This window comes from Oncorhynchus mykiss, chromosome 2, assembly GCF_013265735.2.
Source record: "Oncorhynchus mykiss isolate Arlee chromosome 2, USDA_OmykA_1.1, whole genome shotgun sequence".
NCBI classification, from domain to species: Eukaryota; Metazoa; Chordata; class Actinopteri; order Salmoniformes; family Salmonidae; genus Oncorhynchus; species Oncorhynchus mykiss.
In genome coordinates, this window is record NC_048566.1 from 28,297,202 (window position 1) to 28,321,447 (window position 24,246).

The window sequence follows — 24,246 nt, forward strand, 5'->3', positions numbered from 1 at the left end:
CCCCAGTCGTCAAGTGCTGCTCTTGGGGGGCGAGGTTGAGAGGGAGGGTGACGCCAAGAAGGGAGAGAAATACATGCATCAATAGGTTAGGCAACATATTTCTCCTCCTGCAATCCCGTTATAACGTTGCCTACTCAGTCAATACGAAGGAAATAGTGTGAATTTAAAGGTGAGTGAGCTAAGGGGATAATTATTTCTTACGTGTGATGAGATTCTTTAAATAAATTCGCTGCCTGGTGCGTGACGGGTTAAATTCTGCAGTTTTTGGTGAAATGCTCGTGAGGGTGTCTGTTGGCTTTCCTGCATATTGAGATGTTAGGTTATAGACGATTATTATCCGATAAGAGCTTTATTTGATGAAAACAGGGCGTGCTTGTTCCGGAGAAGATGAAAGGTGAGACAATTGTGAAGGGGTTTCACGTTTATTGGGAGGAACGATTAAGCAGACTGCGCTTCATCGGGATGGTGGTATGATGGGACACGCATTCAATAATGCATTACCATGCTAATTTCCCAGTCTGCTCTACAGAATGCCACACCAGGTGTGCAATCATTGGGCTACACAGGTTGGATAGGCTCGTGCCGGTCCAATGCCTGTCCCTATTTATGACCATTTAGATTAGGCCTATAGCCTAATTAATGTAAAACATTGCTTCAGAATTTGAGCCATAGCCTATGATAAGAAAACATCTCTGAAACAGTGTAGCCTAACAGGGATATGCAATAGGCTATGTTATTTGAAATATCCGAGAATATTCCCATCATGGAATGCAACATGTCGCCTTAATTCGCAGTACCTGTTAATTCATGTCGAGATGAATTGTATGACTCAGTTTGGCACTGGAAGATTATTCATGCATAATCCACATCTAATCAATGTAAATGAGTGGTCTACGGATCCTGTCTCTAATCAGTATATCTTAATATGAAGGACTATTTTTTTATTATTAAATGGTTTAGCCTATACTGAATCCTTTATTTTTAAAGCATCCATCCATTACAAATGGAACGATGTGCTCCTGCAGCCTGTACCGGCGCGCTGCTGACTCCGGTGCTGTGCAGTGTAGCCCCCGCCGCTTATATGTTGATGACATATGGTGGCCTGAGTCTGCGCTGCTTGCATGTTACATTTGCCAACAGTTCAGGTTCATGGCAGTATAGTACAGTACAGTGTGCGCTGCTGGTCATCAGTCATCACCCGATCGCTGTTAAGGGATGGCCTTGGCCTGTATCTCACTGCTATTCAAGCCTTTTTATCCTCTGAGGTTTATCTGTTGGGATTTTATGAACACGTGTTTGTCTTGTACAAAGAGGCTTTAATTAAAAGATGTGGGAATATTCCCATGTCTTGTTACTGTTGGTTGGCCGTTCTTTTAATATGTTCTGGTTCAGATAGAAACACCTTACACACCTATTTGTTTTTTCTAATTTGGCAGGTATATATTTTTATTGAAAGACTGTAAACTGGAAGTGATGCTGATTGATGTATTGCTAGTGCCTGTAATGGCCTATTTTCAACTGTCACAATTAGGAAATGATGAAGCTACATCTCATCTGTGAGTTGTCTTTCTATGTCCTTACTTGAAAGACAATGATGAGTTGAGGATAAGGACATTTACTGTAGCACCCCCTCATATGACCTCTGATCTGACAAGATCTGACAGGTGAATGCAATATGGTGGAAACCTGTCCACTCCTTTCATATATAAGAGAGAGAGAGACTGACGGAGAGAGAAACTGAGAGGGGGGCTGAGAGATAGAGAAATACAGAGAGAGAGAGAGAGAAAGACAGAGCGATTGCGAGAAAGAGAGATAGAGAGAACTACACAGAGAGAGGGGGAGAAAGAGAAATAGAGTGAGATAGAGACATGGACCTAGACAGAGAGAGAGATAGAGATAATATTTTGTAGAGTACTTATTAAAGAAGGGAAGGCGGTGGATAAATGAAGTGTCAGTCTATGTCTGTGTGGTATGAGACCTCATCCATCATCCATTTTGATTTACACAACACTTCCAGGCAGGCAGCCCAGGGCTGCATCTCTACAGTCTAAAGTGGCTTCTTCCCCTTGCCTCCTTTCTTTACTCTGTCTCCTTGCCGCATGATGGATAAAAGCAATATGGTTGATGGGTATTTTTGGGAATCTGCTTTCACCTATCAAGTAGTTTTACACTCATCAGAGCAGATGAAGGAAAGGAAACAAGGAGGGGAATTTAGGACTATTGAGATGCACCCATTGTCATTTTAACTAACCAGAAACCCATGACCTCCAGTAAACCACCTAAAGTAAACATTCAGCCTGTGTACTGTTCTGTTGGTGCAGTGATACCTTTTGCTTTTCTGACACTTCATGATTTAACATTGTATTTTCTGATGAGGGAGGAGAGAAGGGAAAGAGGGAGAGAGGAAGTGAATATTGGTCATGTGTGTTTGTGCCTACGGGATTTATGGACAAGTGTGTGTGTTGTATTGTATCTAATGTGTGTGTGTTTGTGGTGTGCATTTCCTTGCACTGGATACTTAGCCTTCACTACAGTGACAGAAGTATTAGGGGATAGATTCACCGACCGCTGGGGTTATGTAAGCCAAGGAGAATGAAGGAAAGGATGTGAAGGAATGAAGGACAGACAGAGACATCTTTGTGGGGTTCATGCATCTGCAGTCATTGAAGGCTTTTCCGCCTCTTTAAAGGAGCTCAACAAAGGCCTGTCTATACCTCCTCCTCTTTCCCTTCTCAGTGACCAGAGACTCAGAGTTTGCGTCCCAAATGGCACCCTATTTCCTATATGGTGCCCTACTTTTGATCAGAGCTGTATGGACCCTGGTCAAAAGTAGTGGACTACATAGTGAATAGGGTGCCATTTGGGAGAAATCCCACATCGCAGATGAAGACAGACACAGTCTTTGAGTTCAGAGTGGGATGCTGCTGGAGCTGAGATTATATAAGATAAGAAGGAGGAGAGGGTGAAAGGGGGCATGAGAGGAGAAAGAGAGAGAGAGAGGAAGAGAAAGAGAGGGAGGGAGAGAAGGGGAGAAAAGTAGAAAGAGAGGGAAGGACAGAGGAGGCATATCAGAAATAGAATGGGAAATAAAGAGAGAGAAGAGAGGGATAGAGAGAGTGGCATGAGGCAGAACAGGAAATAGAATGGGAAATAAAGAGAGAAGAGAGGGATAGTGAGAGTGGCATGAGGCAGAACAGGAAATAGAATGAGAAAAGATAGAAGGACAGAAAGCAGGAGAGGAGAGAAAGTAACAGCTGAGTCAGACAGAAAAAAAGAGAGAAAGGGACAAATTGGAAGATGGATGAGAAGATGATGCAGGGAAGGAAAGAGGATAAGAGATGTGGGAAGAAACAGAGAGAAAGAGGGAGGCAGGAAAATAAAATAAAGAGAGTGGCTGTAAAAATAGATTTAAATACATGACAGATAGAGAGGGACTGAGGAAGGAAGAAAGAGTGACAGATAGAGCAGTCTATGTGAATAGGTGACAGAAAGAGAGAGAGATACAGAAAGAGGAAGGGAGGAAAAGAGGGAGGGAGTGAAGGATAGCAGATGGTCCAGTCCGGCAGCCCATGGTTAAAAGCCCAAAGGAGAGGAGGCATGTTTTTGTGTGTGTGTGTGTGTGTGTGTGTGTGTGTGTGTGTGTGTGTGTGTGTGTGTGTGTGTGTGTGTGTGTGTGTGTGTGTGTGTGTGTGTGTGTGTGTGTGTGTGTGTGTGTGTGTGTGTGTGTGTCACAGTAAACCCAGTGAGGCGAGCACCAGGGTGTTGTTTCCTTTACAGAAAAACATGTCAAATTTGTCCTAAAACCACGTCTGACTCGCATGTCTGCGTTTTGATTAGTCAACATGTAAAAAATGTATGTGAAATGTCACAGGTGTTTGAAAACTACATGTTTGACTCATGTGAATGTTTTTATTTTACATGTGACACCTTTCCCGTGATTCCTTTATACCTGTGTTCACACGTGTCCATAAACCACGTGTTTTATCACGTTCCTTTCACGTGTGATTTTTTTTTTTTTTTTTGTAAGGTTTCTGGCCCCAAACTATTCGAAATTTTTTTTTTCCTCCTTAAATGGAGTAGAAGATCTTGGATTATCTGCTTCACAGGTCCTCTAAAAACAACAGTGCAGATAATTCCCCTTATGTGCTGTAGTAACACAAAGATATGAACATCTTTCACACGCCTGTGTTCACACATTATGATATAACATCAAATCCAATTTGATTTGTCACATGCACCAAATACAACAGTGAAATGCTAAATACAACACCTTACAGTGACATATTTACTTACAAGCCCTTAACCAACAATTTAGTTTTAAGAAAATACATGTTCTTATTACCATGTAATTCTTCAGTAATAAGAACACAGCAAGGTGTTCCCAACGTTCCCAACGTGTTCCCAACGCAGAATCAACCTATACAGACAGAACATGGCTGTACCAAGGGGTCACAACTGATGTGTGGTTGTTGCTGGTGTTGTCTGAGGGACCCTCTCCTCTGGGGCTCCGCTGTGTCCTGTCTTTTGGTTCAGATGTAATCAAATGACTGTGCTTTCAGGCTATGATAGTGGCTCGGCTCTCTGCCCAGTGCAGGGTGTAAGAGGCTGGGAGAGAGAGAGAGAAACAGAGAGAGGAGAAGATTGGATAAGAGTGTTTTGTAGCAGAGAGAGATAGATGGTGGTTGTGGAATTATGACATTATCACATGCTAATTGTCCTCATTAACAAATGAGAGCAGCAGGTTTTCTGCCCCTGCCAACAGATCAGGTCTCTGCAGATGGCTTAATGCTTCCTGCTTTGTACACACATTCTCTCTCTCTCTCTCTCTCTCTCTCTCTCTCTCTCTCTCTCTCTCTCTCTCTCTCTCTCTCGCTCTCTCTCTCTCTCTCTTTTACACACATGCACACACACACACACACACACACACACACACACACACACACACACACACACGCACACACAACCAACAGTTCAGGCCTGCTATCTCCTTTCATCTCTAGCATTCAGGATCGCAGTGTCTTACAGTGTTTGCACTCCTGATTAAGCATCCTGTGGCAGAATGGTTGCTGGGAGGGTGAACGCTTTGCTGCTTAATCTCAGCACCTCAACGGCATGCCCTACAGAGTGGAAAGAGCAGCTGTGTTGCAAAGCACTGCAAAACTTACGTCCTGAACGCAGGTCTGTGAATAAATACAGCTACAGGCCTGCACTCAGGGGAACTAGGTAAATCTACCACTACAGATGTAGGATCTTCATTTGATCACCCTGTTGCATGATAACTTGCCTTCTATGCAGGACATTTAAAATGTGTTGTGTATTTGAGGTTTAAAAGGGATTCTGAAGTTTGTAATTTCCACTTTGAAATTTCAGACTTGATTTTCACTTTCGAAAAATGTATCAATCCCTACAAAAATGTCCATTCATTTTAATCCACAAAATAATTCACATTTCATGTTGCTGCAGGATTATTTTCCAGCTGTAGAAAACTGGCTGAAATTAAGATCATCTATATATTCAGGTTTTAAATTCCCTTGTCTGTCAAACCCTCTAGTCGGTATGAATGAAGAGGACAGGACAGAAAAGCCCTGACTAGTTCTTCCCTTGATGTCTCTCATCTGTAGTCACACCTCACCCAGAGGCTGCTCAGATCATCATAACGCTCTCAATGCTCCAATTCATCAGAATTTTCCCAGACTCAGCACATTTCGAGACACACACACACACACACACACACACACACACACACACGCATGCGAGCACACAGACAAATACACAAACACATTTCCCTCATCTCAAGGTCCTGAGGAAGGAAAGGGTGGATCTCTGTTTGAAACCCAGCCAAGCAATTACCCAGATCCCCCCCCCCCCCCCCCAGTCCCAATTACCATTCATTATTCGAAGGCTGTTTTAATTCAGGCATGTTCACTGACACCTAATCAATATACCAATCCCTGTCTGGGATCCATTGGGAGCCTATGGCATCCTTGGGTGGATTATCCAGGAACCAAACAGACTCAAACAGGCCAAAACGGGTAGGAATAACCTGAACTTGTCCAATAAGAAACACTCCTTTTCTTTGCAAAACTTTTTTGTTGCGAAACATTTTGCTACGGTGAGCACTAATGAATAGACCCCTAGTTTAATAACTCAAACAAGCTCCAATGTGCCTTTAAAGGGTAGGGATTATGAAAAAGAATTGTCACGCCCTGGCCATAGAGAGGCTTTTATTCTCTATTTTGGTTAGGCCAGGGTGTGACTAGGGTGGGCATTCTAGTTTCTTTATTTCTATGTTTTCTATTTCTTTGTGTTTGGCCGGGTGTGGTTCTCAATCAGAGGCAGCTGTCTATCGTTGTCCCTGATTGAGAATCATACTTAGGCAGCTTTTTCCCACCTGTGTTTTGTGGGTAGTGGTTTTCTGTTTAGTGTTCTGCACCTGACAGGACTGTTTCGGTTTCGTTTAGTCACGTTGTTATTTTGTTCTAGTGTTCAGTTTAATAAAATCATGAACAATTGCTGCGCTTTGGTCCGATTCTTCCTCATCAGACGATGACCGTTACAAGAATAGGTTGTTGTTGCAATAACTTCATGTATATTTCAATCTTAAAGCCCCACTTGCTTGCAGCTTGGTAGTGTAAATCAATAATTGAATTGGGAACCATTTACTGGTTTGGTGGATTGTGTTCATGATGGAAGGGGGAAAATATGTATTTTTTCAAAGATATCAGAGGAACACACACACACACACGCACACACGCACGCACGCACACGCACACACACACTGCATTCACTCCTCTGGTGAAGTCAGACAAGCTAAGTGATCCAAAGGACATCCTCTTGGCTCCACTTCATGCAATGATGTCACCATGAGATGATGTCACCACCACAACATTCTATCATTATCTATGAATTAGCTAAGGGAGCACCTCCCTCACCTACACCCAGACAAACACAATCAGATGGAGAAACAGAAAGGACAACTGAGGGAGGAGAAGAGGATGTAGAGGTGACAGAGAGAGAGAGAGATGGAGTGGCATTCTCTTCAAATGTGCCACTTATCAAACACCATTTTTGTTTGTACTCTATCTTTCCTTTATCTTCCCTTCATCTCTCCTTTCCAGAGCCAGGAGATCTGATGAAGATGAAGACAGTCAGTGTGGTGGTGCTGAGCTTGCTGCTCTGCTCAGGTACGTCGTGTCCAGAGTACTGTGTGTCCAGAACAGTTTGTGTGTCCAGAGTAGTGTGTGTGTCCAGAGTAGTGTGTGTTTCCAGAGTAGTGTGTGTGTCCAGAGTAGTGTGTGTTTCCAGAGTAGTGTGTGTTTCCAGAGTAGTGTGTGTGTGTCCAGAGTAGTGTGTGTCCAGAGTAGTGTATGTGTGTCCAGAGTAGTGTGTGTTTCCAGAGTAGTGTGTGTGTCCAGAGTAGTGTTTGTTTCCAGAGTAGTGTGTGTTTCCAGAGTAGTGTGTGTGTGTCCAGAGTAGTGTGTGTCCAGAGTAGTGTATGTGTGTCCAGAGTAGTGTGTGTGTCCAGAGTAGTGTGTTTGTCCAGATCAGTGTGTGTGTGTCCAGAACAGTGTGTGTGTCCAGAGTAGTGTGTGTCCAGAACAGTGTGTGTGTCCAGATCAGTGTGTGTGTGTCCAGATCAGTGTGTGTGTGTGTCCAGATTAGTGTGTGTGTCCAGATAAGTGTGTGTGTGTCCAGAGTAGTGTGTGTGTCCAGATAAGTGTGTGTGTGTCCAGATAAGTGTGTGTGTGTCCAGAGTAGTGTGTGTGTGTCCAGTTCAGTGTGTGTCTCCAGAGTAGTGTGTATGTGTATATTTATCGGTCATATATCTAACATATTTGATGAATTACATTTCTATGCATAAATATGAAATATCACCAACCTCTTTTCTCTTTGTCTGTAGCTCTGTCGGCCCCTTTGAAAGGTAAGCATCCCTGCCATCTGTTATCAATGCATCATTAGTTATGATATAGTACTAAGTTTTGTGATGCATTTCTGTGGAAATGTTAAACATACCCTCCCACCACCTCCCAGGTAAAGAAGACTCCCAGAAGACCATGTTCTTTGGGGAGGACTTCCATCTGCAGCTGCCCTCCCTGGCTGCAGAGGTTTTGTTCCAGCCCAGTAATGCCAAGGCGGGGGTTGAGGTGGTCCTGATGCGGGGTGGGTCCGTGGTCGGTAACCGTGCCAAGCTCAACAGTCAGCTCAGTCACCTGATCTTAGCGAACGTGGGCGAGGGGGACGAGGGGACGTACTCGGTGAAGAACAACGAACAGCCGGAAGAGGTCCGACGCATCACACTCATCGTCAGAGGTATGGGGTCCGAGTGTTGGAAGAAGGAAGGTTGTCTCTGGGAGGGGGGTTGGAAGAAGGAAAGTTGTCTCTGGGAGGAAGGTTGGAAGAAGGAAATTTGTCTCTGGGAGGGGGGTTGGAAGAAGGAAAGTTGTCTCTGGGAGGAAGGTTGGAAGAAGGAAAGTTGTCTCTGGGAGGGGGGTTGGAAGAAGGAAAGTTGTCTCTGGGAGGAAGGTTGGAAGAAGGAAAGTTGTCTCTGGGAGGTGGGTTGGAAGAAGGAAAGTTGTCTCTGGGAGGAAGGTTGGAAGAAGGAAAGTTGTCTCTGGGAGGGGGGTTGGAAGAAGGAAAGTTGCTCTCTGGGAGGAAGGTTGGAAGAAGGAAAGTTGTCTCTGGGAGGGGGTTGGAAGAAGGAAAGTTGTCTCTGGGAGGGGGGTTGGAAGAAGGAAAGTTGTCTCTGGGAGGGGGGTTGGAAGAAGGAAAGTTGTCTCTGGGAGGGGGTTGGAAGAAGGAAAGTTGTCTCTGGGAGGGGGGTTGGAAGAAGGAAAGTTGCTCTCCGGGAGGAAGGTTGGAAAGTAGGAACGTTGCTCTCTGGGAGGAAGGTTGGAACTAGGAAAGTTTCTCTCTGGTAGGAAGGTTGGAAGAAGGAAAGTTGCTCTCTGGTAGGAAGGTTGGAAGTACGAAGGTTGCTCTCTGGGAGGAGGGTTGGAAGTAGGAAAGATGCTCTCTGGGAGGAGGGTTGGAAGTAGGAAAGATGCTCTCTGGGAGGAGGGTTGGAAGTAGGAAAGATGCTCTCTGGGAGGAGGGTTGGAAGTAGGAAAGATGCTCTCTGGGAGGAGGGTTGGAAGTAGGAAAGATGCTCTCTGGGAGGAGGGTTGGAAGTAGGAAAGATGCTCTCTGGGAGGAGGGTTGGACGGTTGGAAGACCTTCATCGTCAGACACCATAGTGTGCACCCCCATGGGCTCTGGTTAAAAGTACTAAATAGGTAATTTAGTGCCATTTGGGATGCAGACATACTGTGCTTTTTACATTGAGTTTTGGAGTATTGGCTCAGTCTAAATCGTTAGGACTAAATTGATACTGGTGTTCTCTCTCAAACATGCTGCCCTGCTACCGTGGCTGTGTGCGCTTCAAATCATCTGTCTGTCTCAGTCTAGACACAGCTTGTTTCCGCTCATTTCGTGATTTAATCATGTTGTCAGTTCGGTCAACAGGCCAAGCCTTTTACAGCTACACATGAGCACTGCTGTATTAGTGTAGTACATCCCTATTGGCTAGCGCAGCAGCAATATTCTGAACAGCACTAAGTATCTGACTGTAATGGGATGAGGAAGACCCAGTTTGTGTCCCAAATGGCACCCTAATCTCTATACAGTGCACAACTTTTGACCAATGCCATATAGGGGCTCCCAAGTGGCGTTGCGGTCTAAGGCACTGGATCTCAGTGCAAGAGTCGTCACAGCAGTCCCTGGTTTGAATCCAGGCTGCATCACATCCGGCCGTGATTTGAAGCCCCATAGGGCGGCCCAGCGTCGTCCGGGTTTGGCCGGGGTAAGCCGTCATTGTAAATAAGGATTTGTTCTTAAATGAGGGGACACAGATACACACAGTCAGAGAGGAATGATAACTCGGTGATGCTGAGAAGACTGAGCTTTGCTCTGTGTCGTGTCTTTGGCTGTGCCGGATTAAGTGATATGACATTCTATTCTATAAAATAATTTCTCCATAATTAATATTACCTGATTGAGCTAATCATGTAAATGTAATTAACTAGAGAGTCGGGGCACCATGAAATAATATTTATAGAGCTGTTATCTTCTGAATAAACTCTTAAAGACCTAGTAATATTTTACATCAATAGCAGTCAATATTAATCGTCATCTTAATTCAGTCTCATCTGAAAGTTGTAAATTATTGGTTATCTGCACAAACCCTGGCTAACAAGTTGAATCAGCAATACAAAATTGGGTTTAATTATTTATTTACTAAATACCTAACTAATCACACAGAATTACACATACACATAATTAATTAATAACTTGATTACAAATGACGTCATAAAGGAAAACGTCCCTGGCGGGCGGAACAGATATGACAGCTGGTTACACAAAAGAAAGGGTCTGGGTTTGAGTGAAAGAGCGGGAAGACTGAGGAACAAAGGGCGAAGCTGTGCTATCGTAAATACAGTATCTTATGCATTCTAAATGACCGCCCATTTGTAAAAGGAAAATGCAATAAATATTTACTCTGAGCTGCGCTTCGGTAGGTTGGTGGTAGATGGAAGGCCGTGTTGCCCAACCGAGTCCTTTGTCCTTTGAAGAATGTCTCTGCTGGTAAATTGGATACGTTGTAGTAACGTCGTTGTGTGGTAGATACTCTAATACTCTGTCTGTTCCTTCCTAACCTGCATTTGCAGCTGCTGTTGCTAACTCAACGGCTAGGAGGTATCACTTCTGTAGTGAATAAGAGTTCAAAGTTCATACCATTCGCAACCAAAGCTCACGCTGATGTTGGCTTCGTTCTGTAGTTATTATCTGACCCATTGGACCGTCGTCCTCACATCCTCGGAACAGGAGGTTATATTGTCGTCAAGGCTTTATATAGGAGGGAGAAAAGGCGTGTTTAAAAAGTTTTATAGCCCATGTCCCTTCACAGAGGCTGATTGAGCAGAGCCCGACCTTATGAAAACCCAAATCTCACATTTTAGATGCTAAAATCACATTTCATCCCATCCAGAGTAGAATAATTTCATATTCAAACATTTAAATTGAACAACAATTCCATGTGAATCTGATAACTCTGATGTGTAGACTTTCCACTGTAGAGTTTATGTCATCTGATCATTGATGAGAATGTCTCAGATGACAACGAACTGACATCATATTAATTTAGTACCATCGCATATGTTCAATTGGTCGGATTACCAGAATATATTTCATTTCCCCCCACCTTCTGATGTTCCCAGAATCTCTATGTTACATCAGTAGGGTAGAGAGAGGAAAAAGGGGGGAAGAGGTATTTATGACTGTCATAAGCCTACCCCCAGGCCAACGTCATGACATCTGCATGGATTGGCATTCCAGGCTGTCTATATTGCAGTCACACTGCACGCAACAACTAATGGTTTTATGCCACGTCATTGACTTTGCAGTCGTGCATCAGAATGCTATATCAGTTGATTCAGTTGTCTGATATCAAATGATGCAGTTAACTGTGTGGAGCTGGCTAGCTGTGTGGAGCTGGCTAGCTGTGTGGAGCTGGCTAGCTGTGTGGAGCTGGCTAGCTGTGTGGAGCCTTGACAGCGTCATATGGAGTTAACAGTGTGTGGAGAGGAGGTGTGTGTTGTAAACAGCATGTTGCATACACCAGGCAGTAATTATGCAGCTATTTAACCACCCCATCCGTCTGTTCATCCCTCCCATCCGTCCATCCCTGCTGTTTTTCTTCTATCTTTATCCTCCTTTTCTCTCTCTTGTTCTTCTCCTCTCTGTCATTCTCTTCTGTTTTCCTCACATGGTTCTCTCTCATTCTTTTGTCTTCCCTTTCTGTTTCTCTCTCTCTGTTTCCTGATCTCTTGTCCTCCCCTTTTATACCTTCATTTCCTTCTCTTGCTCTCTGTATCTAACTGTCCCTGCCTCTCCCACCCCTTTCTCTGTCTTTTAGACTGTTCCAACGAGCAGAACGTTAAGTATGGGGAGAACTACCACATCCAGCTGGTGGGGGTGGAGGCTCCCATCACCCTGGAGTATAGGCCCAGTGCTGTGGAGGCCAACCTGACCTCCAGGTACAGTTGTTTCTCTGTCAAAATGTAAACTTCTCTGCTTTCCGCAAAGGAGGATTTACTGTCTCCCATCAACATTGATTATCACGATGTTGTGGTTATTGCGATAATATCACGGAATCGTGATATTGTGATACTATTGTGGCTGTCATGATAGTAGCATGGTTATCGCGATAACATTATCAATATGATAATTATCGTTAATTATCGTTACATTATATCATTCTGTTATTCTGATCAATATCATGACTGTTTTGATAGCAAGTTCTATCATGGTTCTCCATTAACCCTCCAGGCCGCCCCTGGTGCTGATGACCCGAGGAGGGCTCTCCAGAGACGGGTACCAGGGGCGCCTGAGCGTCAACGAGTACCGGATCACTCTCAACGCCGTGACAGGCGCCGATGAGGGAAGCTACACCGTCAGAGACACGAACCTGAAGATCATGAGGAAGGTCTGCCTAAATGTCAAAGGTACATTTGTTTTCATCCTCCCTCTACCTTCTGTGGCCAACCTTGACCTTTTCTCTGTTTATTTCCAACCTGCTGCAAGTTTGCTGTAATGTTAGTCATCAATGGGTTTAAAGATGGAATCCGCAGTAGGGGATCAGTGCCACGGTCCTCCCCAGCGCTGTTGTTATTGTATTTGTTTTGTTAGGTGAAGCAGAGGTGAGGAGTGCTGCACAACCTGGTAAAACATTCGCAGTACATATTCTGCTCTTCTATCACACGTGCAATAATGTCAGAGGGGAAAAAACTGTTTTTTTTCAGTAACTTCTTCTTTGTTGTAATATTGCGAACAGACGTGGCAGTTTCACCATTAAGAATTGCAGCTTTAAATGGATGTGATTTTCTGAAGTGAGTTATCTATTTTGCGTATTGTGTTCCAAAATGTTTTGTTTGTCAAATGCCCCCTCTCGCTTTTCCCCCCTCCCTCTGGATCTTCTTCTCTTCCTGCCTTTTTATTCCTCTCTTTTGTCTCTCTCTTCCTCTCTTCTCTCTCTATCTTTATCTCTCTTCTTCTCTTCTCTCTATCTCTCTCTCCCATTCTGCCTCTCTCTCCCTCTGTCTCTGTCTCTCTCTGTCTCTGTCTCTCTCTGTCTCTGTCTCTGTCTCTCTCTCCCTCTCTCTCTGTCTCTGTCGCTCTCTCCCTCTGTCTCTCTCTCTCTGTCTCTGTCTCTCTCTCCCTCTGTCTCTCTCTCTGTCTCTGTCTCTGTCTCTCTCTCTGTCCCTCTGTCTCTGTCTCTCTCTCCCTCTGTCTCTCCCTCTGTCTCTGTCTCTCTCTCCCTCTGTCTCTGTCTCTCTCTCTGTCCCTCTGTCTCCCAGAACACCAGAACTTTGTGAAGCTGCCGTACGCTGGCACCCTGAAGATCAACCTGATTCTGAATGCCTCCATGGTGCGTCTGTTCTACACGCCTGACTACGACTTAAAAACCAGACAGATCCTGGACGGGGGACAGTTAACGGTACTGGAACGGCTCAAATAATACCCTAATCCTACTCCCTATAGCGCACTGTGGGGTGGTAATAATACATTATCACTTATATGTGCTTATGAGAAGTCTTATAATGCATTATACCTGTTGGCTTGAAGTGAAGTGTCACCAAACATTTATATCCAAGTGATTTACTTTTATTTGCCAATAATAAAAGTTGTCTTACAATGTTGAAGTAAAGTGATTGAACTTTTGAACTGACCATGGCTCTTGGTTGATGTTAGGTGCCAGCAGACCTGGATCTGGTGGGGCGGATCTCTCTGGAACCGTCTGTGGTCATCCTGGACCAGGTCAAGGCCAGCGACGTCGGACAGTTCAAGGTCACGGACATACTGGGGTTTCCTGTGTCCAACGTCTACCTGGAAGTGGAGGGTGAGGAGAGGGGGATGAAGGGAGGAGAGGCGAACAGAGGAGAGGAGGAGAGAGGGATGGGAGGATGAAGGAGATGGAGAGGGGGATGGATGGGTGGAGTTGGCCAGCTCAGGGTCATCGACCAACTGGAAACCAATCGTGTGTCTTACGTCTATCAGGCGGTGGAGGGTGAGGAGATGGGAGGGTCAGGGGTTGGAATGTCAATGATGTACTGATACCAAGGCATAATTTATTAACATTACAGTGCCTTGCGAAAGTATTCGGCCCCCTTGAACTTTGCAACCTTTTGCCACATTTCAGGCTTCAAACATAAAGATATAAAACTGTATGTTTTTGTGAAGAATCAACAACAAGTGGGACACAATCATGAAGTGGAACGACGTTTATTGGATATTTCAAACTTTTTTAACAAATCAAAAACTGAAAAATTGGGCGTGCAAAATTATTCAGCCCCCTTAAGTTAATACTTTGTAGCGCCACCTTTTGCTGTGATTACAGCTGTAAGTCGCTTGGGGTATGTCTCTATCAGTTTTGCACATCGAGAGACTGACATTTTTTCCCATTCCTCCTTGCAAAACAGCTCGAGCTCAGTGAGGTTGGATGGAGAGCATTTGTGAACAGCAGTTTTCAGTTCTTTCCACAGATTCTCGATTGGATTCAGGTCTGGACTTTGACTTGGCAATTCTAACACCTGGATATGTTTATTTTTGAACCATTCCATTGTAGATTTTGCTTTATGTTTTGGATCATTGTCTTGTTGGAAGACAAATCTCCATCCCAGTCTCAGGTCTTTTGCAGACTGCATCAGGTTTTCTTCCAGAATGGTCCTGTATTTGGCTCCATCCATCTTCCCATCAATTTGAACCATCTTCCCTGTCCCTGCTGAAGAAAAGCAGGCCCAAACCATGATGCTGCCACCACCATGTTTGACAGTGGGGATGGTGTGTTCAGCTGTGTTGCTTTTACGCCAAACATAATGTTTTGCATTGTTGCCAAAAAGTTCAATTTTGGTTTCATCTGACCAGAGCACCTTCTTCCACATGTTTGGTGTGTCTCCCAGGTGGCTTGTGGCAAACTTTAAACTACACTTTTTATGGATATCTTTAAGAAATGGCTTTCTTATTGCCACTCTTCCATAAAGGGCAGATTTGTGCAATATACGACTGATTGTTGTCCTATGGACAGAGTCTCCCACCTCAGCTGTAGATCTCTGCAGTTCATCCAGAGTGATCATGGGCCTCTTGGCTGCATCTCTGATCAGTCTTCTCCTTGTATGAGCTGAAAGTTTAGAGGGACGGCCAGGTCTTGGTAGATTTGCAGTGGTCTGATACTCCTTCCATTTCAATATTATCGCTTGCACAGTGCTCCTTGGGATGTTTAAAGCTTGGGAAATATTTTTGTATCCAAATCCGGCTTTAAACTTCTTCACAACAGTATCTCGGACCTGCCTGGTGTGTTCCTTGTTCTTCATGATGCTCTCTGCGCTTTTAACGGACCTCTGAGACTATCACAGTGCAGGTGCATTTATACGGAGACTTGATTACACACAGGTGGATTGTATTTATCATCATTAGTCATTTAGGTCAACATTGGATCATTCAGAGATCCTCACTGAACTTCTGGAGAGAGTTTGCTGCACTGAAAGTAAAGGGGCTGAATAATTTTGCACGCCCAATTCTTCAGTTTTTGATTTGTTAAAAAAGTTTGAAATATCCAATAAATGTCGTTCCACTTCATGATTGTGTCCCACTTGTTGTTGATTCTTCACAAAAAAATACAGTTTTATATCTTTATGTTTGAAGCCTGAAATGTGGCAAAATGTCACAAAGTTCAAGGGGGCTGAATACTTTCGCAAGGCACTGTATCTCTCCTTTCCTCCCTTTACCTCTTTCTCCTCTCGCCTGTCTCCTCCTCACCCCCTCTTCTCTCCCTTTATCTCTCTCTCTTCTCTGTGTATCTCTCTCCTCCTCTGTCTCTCCCCTATCTCCCCTTCACCACACTCCCCCTCTATATTCTCTCCCTCCCCTCTTTCTCCCTTCTGCCTACTATCCCTTCCCCTCCCCTCTCTCCAGCCTACAAGCTGCCGTCCCTCTACGTGGCAATCATAGCACTGGTGGGCTTCCTGGTCCTCCTGCTGTTGGTGTGTCTGCTGTCCTGCCTGGTCAAGCAGAAGAAGAGGGCTGCCAAGGCCCGAGCCATCGAGAAGATTGCCCAAAACGCAGGCAAGGAGGACGAGGGAGATGCCTTCAGACAGGTACCACACAGACAGAGACACTGGTGATGTCTTAAATGGCACCCTGTTCCCTATATGATGCTCAGCACTTGACATAACATGTATGTGTGGTTTCCAGGTGGTGAAGAACATTACTCAGTTTGAGGAGTCTATAGCCCAGTCCATCGACATCACAGAGAAGTCTCAGAGCACTGAGGTGGACATTAAAGTAAGTATTAGTGAAGCAGTGGTTCTTTCTGTCGAGTTGAGGGAATGAATGATAACAACGGAAGGGGAATACTGTCAAAATAGCTGTTAATATCTCCTTGCTCTTCCTCACCTTCTCTCCTGTCTTCACCCTGACCTCGACCCTCTGACCTCTGTGTGTTGACTGCAGGGTCTGGAGGTGTCATCCAAGGAGGTGGCATGTGGTAATCTGGAGACCAGTGACTCAGGGGTGGAGTTTAACACCACTGGCCTCCCATTGGACACTGACACTGACGTCCCCGACCAGATTCCAGAATCAGAGGCTGAGACTGAGAGTGTTGCCTTCGTCCCAGAAACCAAGCCAAGCCCACCCCCGGTTACCAAACCTAGCCCGGTTCCCAAAATCAACAAAATCCCTGAACCAGCTCCTGAACCAAAGTTGACCATAACCAAACCCGTTGAGACCAAACTCAGCCCAATCCCAAGCCCGGTCTCCAAGCAGGCTCCAAGCCCCATTGCCAAAACACCTGAACCAGCCAAAACTCCTGAACCGAAAATACCTGAATTGAAAACACCTGAACCAACCAAAACTCCTGATTTGAAAACTCCTGATCCGAAAACACCTGAATTGAAAACACCTGAACCAGCCAAAACACCTATTGCTGTGTCTCCAAGCCCGGTGTCCCCTAAGCCAACCCCACCCCTGACCCCTGTCTCCAAACCAACTGCACCCCAACCATCAAGCCCCGAACTCGCCAAGCTGGTGACACCAGCCCCCGAACTCCCCAAGCCGGTGACACCAACCCCGGAATCCCAAAAGCCTGTGACACCAATCCAGACTCCGACCCCAACCCCAATGCTGAGCCCTGAACCTGCTCCGACCACCAATGGCACACCCGAACCACCAGCACCTGAATCCAAACCTAACACTGCTCTGGCCCCAGTGGGTCTGATCGAAAGTCCTGTCGCCAAGGCAACCCCGCCTAAAACCCCTGAGGTGGAGGTGACCGCCCCAAGTAGTCCAGCCCTTGAGGCCAAAATGGACGCCACAGCTGAGAAAAACAACGCCACCACCGCAACCTGAGAACAGTCCCTGCACTCCTCCAAGGGAAACCCCACAGATCCATTATCCTATTCTCCTCCACCACTGTAGACAGACAATCGAACACCCCCCTTACCAAATAAGGAAGAAATCACTGCTACTATCGAGGCTGGGACTTAGATTTAACACTTCTAATGCTCAAACATGCTGTAGTTTGTTATGATAGCTAACTCACCTGTACCTAACACTAACATTATCTTTGAGATACTTTTTTCAATTCACAGATACTTTTCACAAGATAGGAAATATAAGCAAGCGAGTCCATTTTGTCAGACGTTTTAGCTGTTGTTGTTTTTTTTTTACATTTCTATGCTGCATACTCTTTTTTAGTGTGTAAACTAGAGTATGACTGCCGGTCTGCCAACAAAATCAGTTGCAGAGTTTACAAGTAAAATGTTAAACCTAGCTACTTTAGATATGTTTTATTTTCAGGTGTGCAGAATGGTTCCACACCCTTTTACAAAGATATAGGAACTTTAGAATGGCAAGTGAACATGACTCAATCTAATTCAACTACATCTATGACCACTTACTCCTTTTTTGGAATGATAAAACCTTTGATGATGCCTGCTCTAATCTCAGCATGAAAAAACAGACCAAAACGAAAGCACGAACAGCTCGTAAATTTGCAACGGACCTTTTTTAAATCTCATATGATGAAACCAATGACATGATTTAGCCCCCCCAAGGACTTATAAAAGTGACTATGACATAACGTTCTCGTCAAACTGGATGAATTTAAATCACCTTTCTATCAAACTGGACTGGATTCCTTCTCCTTGTGACATTCTCTATACGTTTTCCTGAAACCTGGGAATCCGGGAATCTGGAATTTTCCTGCTGGTCCTCTGCCGTCCTATAGAAACATCTAGAAAGCTTGAATGGTGAAACATCCTGATACAAAGGAGCATGGCATTATCCCAGCAACACTAATACCTGAATGCTGAACTCTAACATCAATACCTTCTGCTAAACTAAGTCTAACTTTTGTTTAAAATTGATGTTTCATGTGATTGTGCTTCCAACTACTTGAGAGGCTGTATTGGTTATAAGGTGTTGGCCAACTCTGACTGTCCCAGTGGATTTCTAGAATCAGATTAATCGAAGAGAAAGAGCTTGTTTTGATCCTTGACCTCACCCCAGGACCTGAAGACCCCAACGACACACCTCAGCACTTTAAGCAATCCCCAGTGAATCTTGGGAAATGTAGTGCTGATTGTTATTCTGCTGACTACAACTATGAGAGTGGGAGAGGGATAAGAGGAGGGGTCTGGTGAGTGATGTCATTGGCTTAGTCCTAACATTTAAAAAAGGAATCCTCCCTCCTCTATGTTCACTTCTGTCCTTCCTTCTGTCCTTCCTTCTGTCCTTCCTTCCTTCTGTACTCCCTCTTTTCCTTCCTCTCTTGCTTGCAGCAGGTGGTGAAGTACATTATTATGGCATGGTTTCATCTGGCCGATAGATGTAGTTTTACTGTTGGTCCTGCCCTCTTGACTTCTCATTTATAGCTTATGGGTCAGCCTTTATACCCCATGATGACTTATAAAAGTACAGTATGAAAGTATAGTCTTCCCTGAGATAATAGAACAGACCCATGTCAGACTATTCCTTGCCTACACACAATCTACATGCATTACAGTCATCTATGAACTACATACTGGAGGCCAAATGTAGATGTGTTCCACGGCTCTGATGCCTAGTATGGTGATCTCACAGTACAGTATACATGTAGTTCTGGTTGTTTGCTCCAGCCTAAAACAGACACTTCACAAATAGGGTTAACCCACTAGCATCCATCCACAGCACTGGATATGATGTCAAGGCATTGGTTGATGTGTTCTAATAGCCTACCCTATTGCCATTGGTCTCTCTGACTGCCCTAAAAAGGTCCTGCGAGAACTTCACCAACTATTAACTCACTGTACCACCATCTCCAGGACTGTGCCATGACACCATCTGTCTTTAGTTGCTTGAAGCTATGTTGCTCTAGCCTAGATTTACAGTGCAATAAGACTTTGCTGGTGGTTAAAACTCCTGTAGCCGCTATGTGTTACAGGAGGAGGTGTGCAGATACATTTTGCTTAACAAAAGACATCTCTACCTCAGTGTTTTAACTGACCGTCGTGACAGACACCATGAATGGTACATTGAGTTCAGTGGACTACATCTAAAAGCATTTAGGATTTTTAAGAGAAGCACAAATAGGAGCTGTGTTAAATTAACCAACCCATCAATCAGTTGTTGGAACACATAGAAAGTACATCCATCTTCAACTTCAAACGATGGCCTTTCTCTTTCTAAACACTTCCACAATTCTAAGACGTTTTTTAATGCTAAAATGAATATGAGAATAAAATGAAAGTTAAAAGCCATATGGTAAGATAGTGATATAGATGTTATGATTAGTACAGTATATGAATCATGATGAATACAGTATGAATACTTTAGTGTTTGAGGTGCCTAAATTCTTTGCTATATTGTCAATCAACTGATGTAAGTGATAAAAGGTCAATGATTATGTAAAATTATACCACTGAAGAGATTTGGCCCCAATCTCGATCACGATCTCAATCTCGATCTCAATCTCGATCTTGATCGCATTGCTCGTCAAGCTCTGTTGTGTGGAGCCGTAACACCCATTTAGGCAATACTAAAAGCAGTGTTTAGCTGTTTCTGCACACACACACACACACACACACAAACACTCCCTTATGACGCTGCTGACGAGGTTCAGCATTGTAAATATTGCATGTGTAAGGTTTAAAAAGTCTCCTCTCAAAGGTTGAATGTGTTTAGTGTATAGAATGGCCGTTGTATTATACTTGATGATATAAAAAAGCTAATCTAATTTCTCACCTGTGCAAAGCCTACATGCTGATTATATAATATACTGTACACACACACACTAATCTTCACTAACTTATAAAATACTAACTTGAACAACTGAAAATGGTAAACACAACTGAATAAGTGCATATTTTTCCGCATCACAGATCTTCGAATAGATCTCTAAAATATTTTGATTGGATTAACTTTTATTAGTACTATTTCAACCCTATGATGATAACATTCACAGTATAACACCCTTACATAACTTATATATATATATATATTTAAAAAATACAGAATGATCTATGTCACTTTAAAGATAGACGTTTATTGCAGCATGTCCACATGATCTCCTCAAAGACAGTATTATTATTATTCATATTTTTCTGCTTTTATAAAAGCCGTCTGTGTGTGTGTGTGTGGAGGATTGATCAGTCATACTGTTATCTTCATCCTAATGTGTGTGTGTGTGTGTGTGTTTGTGTGTGTGTGTGTGTGTGTGGAGGATTGATCAGTCATAGTGTTATCTTCATCCTAACGTGTGTGTGTGTGTGTGTGTGTGTGTGTGTGTGTGTGTGTGTGTGTGTGTGTGTGTGTGTGTGTGTGTGTGTGTGTGGAGGATTGATCAGTCATAATGTTATCTTCATCCTAATGTGTGTGCGTGTGTGTGCGTGTGTGATCGTACCTGAGTGAGTGTGTTGTGCGTGCCCGTATTGTGTGCATGCGTGCGTATGACACATCATTTTGTATCTGTGTCTAGGTATAAGCCTCTAGCCTATGTGTGTGCAATGAGAAAATAAAATCACAACTTCAGCTGTATGTCGACGTCACATATCCATGCTTAGAAATGATTGTCCTCAATGATCTGCTTATCATCTAACATTTGTTTAGAAAACTATCTGTGTTTGTCCAGACTCAGTATGTGGTTAACATCACACAAACCTGCACCTCTGAGGTGCTCTACACCAGATGACTCTCATCTTTGATTTAGTGCCTCAAATATGAAATCAAATATTCAATGGCTAGTCAGCCTATATTCTATAAATACACTCCAAGAGGCACCGTTTGGTTTATATGATGTAGGTCAGCGGTAAAGTACTATGAGCAGACCTGACTACCTTATAGGTCTACTGTACTGTATATAGAGACACAACACAGTCAGGAGATACAGAATATTGTAGTCAGGACAGGAAGTGTTTAATATAATGCACTTCGACACTCAGTCATGATTGGAAGAGTGATAAATTACCTAGTTGCTTGGTATTTGGTTATCAGGGTTTATTTGAATGTGCATTAGCATGAGATGAATAACATATTGAAGTGTATTGTGTAACTTGGTGAGACAGTAACTGTTGTACAACTTGGGAATTCAGTGGCACTGTTTGTATGTAAACAGCAGGTTGAATTCAAAATGGATGCCAAAGCCTCAAACAGTATTTGAGACCTAGCCCTCCTGAAGTGGAACTGAGATGTGCATGTGGATGAATTTGACATGTTTTATACCACTACTGTATTATAGCGCTTCCCAAAAGAGGGGGTAATGTAACAAACCCACCTCCTAGTGAGTCAACTCTATTTGGAATGGTTGGTTAGTGTCTGGGTCTTGGGACCAGAAGGTTGTGGGTTCAATTCCCTCCCTGGCTGGGACAGACACCCCCCTCAAATTCACTCCAGTGTTCTCATTGGCGTTCCTTGCACTATGTGAGTGATCTCTCTCTGCCCTGATTCTGATTCTGTCTGTTTACTCCTTCGGCTGTGATGGAGTGTGTAGCGCTCTGTAGTCTGTTGATCTCCCTCCTCCCTTTTTTCACAACACGACACACAGGCGTTTTGTAAAGGAAAGGTGTTATTTTCTTTATTTCATGTCTAAAAAAATATACGAAGAATAAACAAAAGATAATGAGAAAAATATCTAGTGTCCTTTCCTTGTCATTGATTCTGTACTTTTCCAAAGCTTTGAATTTGTCATAATGTTATTCGGACAGGCAGGCAGGCAGGTAGGCAGGCAGGCAGGCAGGCAGGTAGGCAGGCAGGCAGGCCATAACGTGTGTGCACTTAGATTTTACGATCTCATTTCGTGGAGCACTTTTCTCCTAGCTGTCTATCTGGCACACCGTGCATAGTGTAAGATATCATACTAATGGCCGCGCTCACTGAGGAAGCCTTGGTCTCTGTAAATGTAACGGTGTACAGGCCAAGATGGCCCCTCCCTTCAGGGGTAGTCCAGAGACCGTTACTGGTCCCGTTGGAGTCTCCCCCCTGTGGACGTCCTCCCTGGCCACACCCACCTGCCACGCTGTCTTGCGGCCCACCTCCACGTCAGTCATCTCACTCAATGTCACACATAGTTGTTCTCCCACAGTGTCACACTCTCCAGTGTCACCCTGTGTGTCCCCCCCCCCCCTCCTCCCACATCCCTCCTCTACATTGCTCCCATACCCATGCCACAATAGATACGTCCCAAATGGCACCTTATTCCCTACATAGTGCACTACTTTTTACTAGAGCCCATGGGCCCTGGTCAGAAGTAGTGCACTATATAGGGAATAGGGTGACATTTGGACTGCAGACAGTGTCACAGCTGTGGATGCATGACCACAGTATTTATAGATGGGCCAACGGTAACATCATTGTGCAGTTAACCCCTCGTGTTAAGTCATGAAGCCCCTGGGTATCTACCCCCATTAGGATACTGACACTTGTTTTAGATACGTTAGTCTGGTTTTTCTACATTCATAACCTATTATGTGACAATATGACAAACATATCACATTCTGATGTTATAAGCACAGACCAAGGTTTTGTGTTTATCTATTTATTTGTATGTTTAATGCAAATAAAATGTCAATATTCAAACCACAAAGCAAACACCTGAACGCAATGGCATAAACATGAATTGATAGTGCTATACCATAGAGCTGGTTAGGTACATGTCAGTGGAGGCTTGTGGGAGGACAGGGTCATTGTATTGGGTGGAATGGAATAAATTGAACAGTATCAAACACATCAAACATATGGAAACCTTGTTGACTCCTTTCCATTGATTCCATTCCATTGCAATTAGCCCGTCCTCCTATAGCTCCTTACACCAGCCTCCCCTGGTAAATGTAAATGCATCTCATAAACTCATTGGATTTTTAACAGATACAATTTACATCATGCTTCCATCCAGCTATGAAATTATACCTGAAACACACACTGTATAAAACAAACCATTTCCAAATTCTATCTATCACTCTACCTCATCCCCAAACGACATATACTCCAGTACAACCTTGGTTCTTTGTACTCTCATATAGAGGGGCTGAAGAGGTTTAGGGGACCCAGGTTCCTCCCATCGTCCGTGTCACATGGGTTATAGAAGGGGATCAGCGGAACGAACACCGTTTCCATGGAGAATGTGTACAGCGGCGTCATGGTAACAGCGTTATAGAACGCTACTTCCTCCTTCTCACAGTCTAAGAACACTCCGATCCGGACGGGCCTGATGGACACCGGGACCTTGGTGGGTTTGGGGTCTGTACAGGCCAAGATGGCCCCTCCCTTCAGGGATAGGGTCCAGAGACCGTTACTGGTCCCGCTGGAGTCCATCTCCCCCCGGTGGACGTCCTCCCTGGCCACACCCAGCCGCCACGCTGTCTTGCGGCCCACCTCCACCTCCCAGTAATGGCGTCCGGTGATGAAACCTTCTCGGCCCATGACACTGTAGTAGTAGTGGAAGCAGCGGGGGTTGGGGGGCTGCTCCTCCTCCGAGGACTTGGGGATAACTTTGTCCTCCTCGAACCACACAGAAGTGCAGCTGGGGGAGAGTGTGAGGAGGGGGTGGGCTGTCTCTGGGTCAAAGGTCACTTCAGTGATATCTGGGGGGGGGGGGGGGGGGGGGGGGGGGGCTCAGGTGAGTTGCATTGTTGTAATCTAGAATTGTCTAATGGTACAGTGCCTTGCGAAAGTATTCGGCCCCCT

General features: G+C 44.3%; 2 protein-coding genes across 9 annotated transcripts in view; one reads left to right on the forward strand and one right to left on the reverse strand.

Moving 5' to 3' along the window:
* si:dkeyp-77h1.4 (netrin receptor DCC) lies at positions 1-21,616 on the forward strand. 4 transcript variants are annotated; one of them, XM_036944316.1, is made up of 11 exons: positions 1-169; positions 7,119-7,184; positions 7,901-7,921; positions 8,032-8,310; positions 11,951-12,071; positions 12,364-12,539; positions 13,392-13,531; positions 13,786-13,933; positions 16,006-16,187; positions 16,285-16,374; positions 16,543-21,616. In XM_036944316.1, exons 2-11 carry the CDS (start codon positions 7,133-7,135, stop codon positions 17,434-17,436), a joined length of 2,103 nt encoding a protein of 700 aa, XP_036800211.1. In that variant the 5' UTR covers positions 1-169; positions 7,119-7,132; the 3' UTR covers positions 17,437-21,616. The 4 variants fall into 4 exon arrangements, with proteins under 4 accessions (XP_036800211.1, XP_036800203.1, XP_036800199.1 ...); XM_036944308.1 differs by lacking the exon at positions 1-169 and adding an exon at positions 270-394; XM_036944304.1 differs by lacking the exon at positions 1-169 and adding an exon at positions 6,507-6,565.
* The window catches only part of LOC110485793 (zinc-binding protein A33), an 11,152-nt gene continuing 7,749 nt past the window's right edge, over positions 20,844-24,246 (reverse strand). For all 5 annotated transcript variants that reach the window (XM_036944347.1, XM_036944346.1, XM_036944327.1 and 2 more), the window contains one exon: positions 20,844-24,143. In XM_036944347.1, the coding sequence (XP_036800242.1) occupies positions 23,575-24,143 (569 nt within the window). In that variant the 3' untranslated portion in view covers positions 20,844-23,574. The remainder of the gene's footprint in view (positions 24,144-24,246) is intronic.

Coding starts and splice junctions, on each gene's coding strand:
- si:dkeyp-77h1.4 (XM_036944304.1), top strand. Junction 12,072..12,363: donor GAGGCCAACCTGACCTCCAG/GTACAGTTGTTT, acceptor TTAACCCTCCAG/GCCGCCCCTGGTGCTGATGA. Junction 13,934..16,005: donor CGTCTACCTGGAAGTGGAGG/GTGAGGAGAGGG, acceptor CCCTCTCTCCAG/CCTACAAGCTGCCGTCCCTC.